The 912-nt window shown below is 42.0% G+C and overlaps 1 protein-coding gene across 1 annotated transcript in view; it reads right to left on the bottom strand.

Annotated features, from left to right (window-relative positions):
- LOC108285056 (60S ribosomal protein L5-like) overlaps positions 1–686 on the bottom strand; it is a 59,643-nt gene extending 58,957 nt beyond the window's left edge. The window contains exon 1 of the mRNA XM_037729059.1: positions 1–686. Within this exon, the coding sequence (XP_037584987.1) occupies positions 1–647 (647 nt within the window). The 5' untranslated portion in view covers positions 648–686.
- Between the last annotated feature and the right edge of the window lie 226 nt (positions 687–912).

Here is a 912-nt window from a genome sequence, read left to right as displayed (position 1 = left end):
TCATCTTCTTCCATTAAGTAGCGCATGTAATCTACAACATTCTGGCCCATGATGTGCTTCCGGTGTACTTCTGCATTAAATTCCTTGCTTTCAGAATCATAACCAGGGAATTGCTTGGTACTATGAGGGATAGACAAGCCTCCATCCATAGCTCCCTTCAAGGCACCAAAAACTTTATTGCCAGTGGTAGCTCTGGCAAGGCTTGCATCCAAAAAGCAGGTAAAGGCACCTGGCTGATCATCAATGCTTTCCACATTGTATTCATCACCAGTCACCTCCACTTGGCCTTCATAGATCTTGTCCATGCCAAACCTGTTAAAAAACCTGCGGGCCAGCAGCAGGCCAGTACAATACGCTGCAGCGTAATTTGTCAGGCCAACCTTCACACCATATTTTGGCAGTTCGTGTGCATATGCTGCGCAGACTATCATATCCCCCTCTATACGGGCATAAGCAATCTGACAGATGATATCTCTGTTTGTTACACGAACTATCATCCTGTACTTGGGTGTGTTGTATTTATTTTTATCCTGTATCACCAAGCATTTCCGAGCATAGTAATCAGTTTTGCCCTCTCGTCGTCTTCTAAATTTCACTTGGTATCTCTTAAAGTAGGCCTTATTCTTAACAACTTTAACAAACCCCATCCTGCGGAACAGAGACCCATGTCCGCGGCTCAACAGAGACATCAAGTTTTCTTTTTTTAATTTTTATTTTTAATTATTTTCCATTTAATTTTTATTTTAGATTCAAGGGGTACAGGTACAGGTTTTTTAAATGAGTATATTGTATGATGCTGAGGTTTGGGCTTCCACTGATTCTGTCACCAAGACAGTGACCATAGTAACCAATAGAAAGTTTTACAGACCTTGTGCCCCTACCTCTCCACCTCCTTTTGAAATCCCTTGTGTC

This window comes from Cebus imitator, unplaced genomic scaffold (genome assembly GCF_001604975.1).
Source record: "Cebus imitator isolate Cc_AM_T3 unplaced genomic scaffold, Cebus_imitator-1.0 Scaffold289, whole genome shotgun sequence".
NCBI classification, from domain to species: Eukaryota; Metazoa; Chordata; class Mammalia; order Primates; family Cebidae; genus Cebus; species Cebus imitator.
The sequence above is the reverse complement of the archived record's forward strand: the minus strand, read 5'-3'. Positions and strand labels throughout refer to the sequence as shown.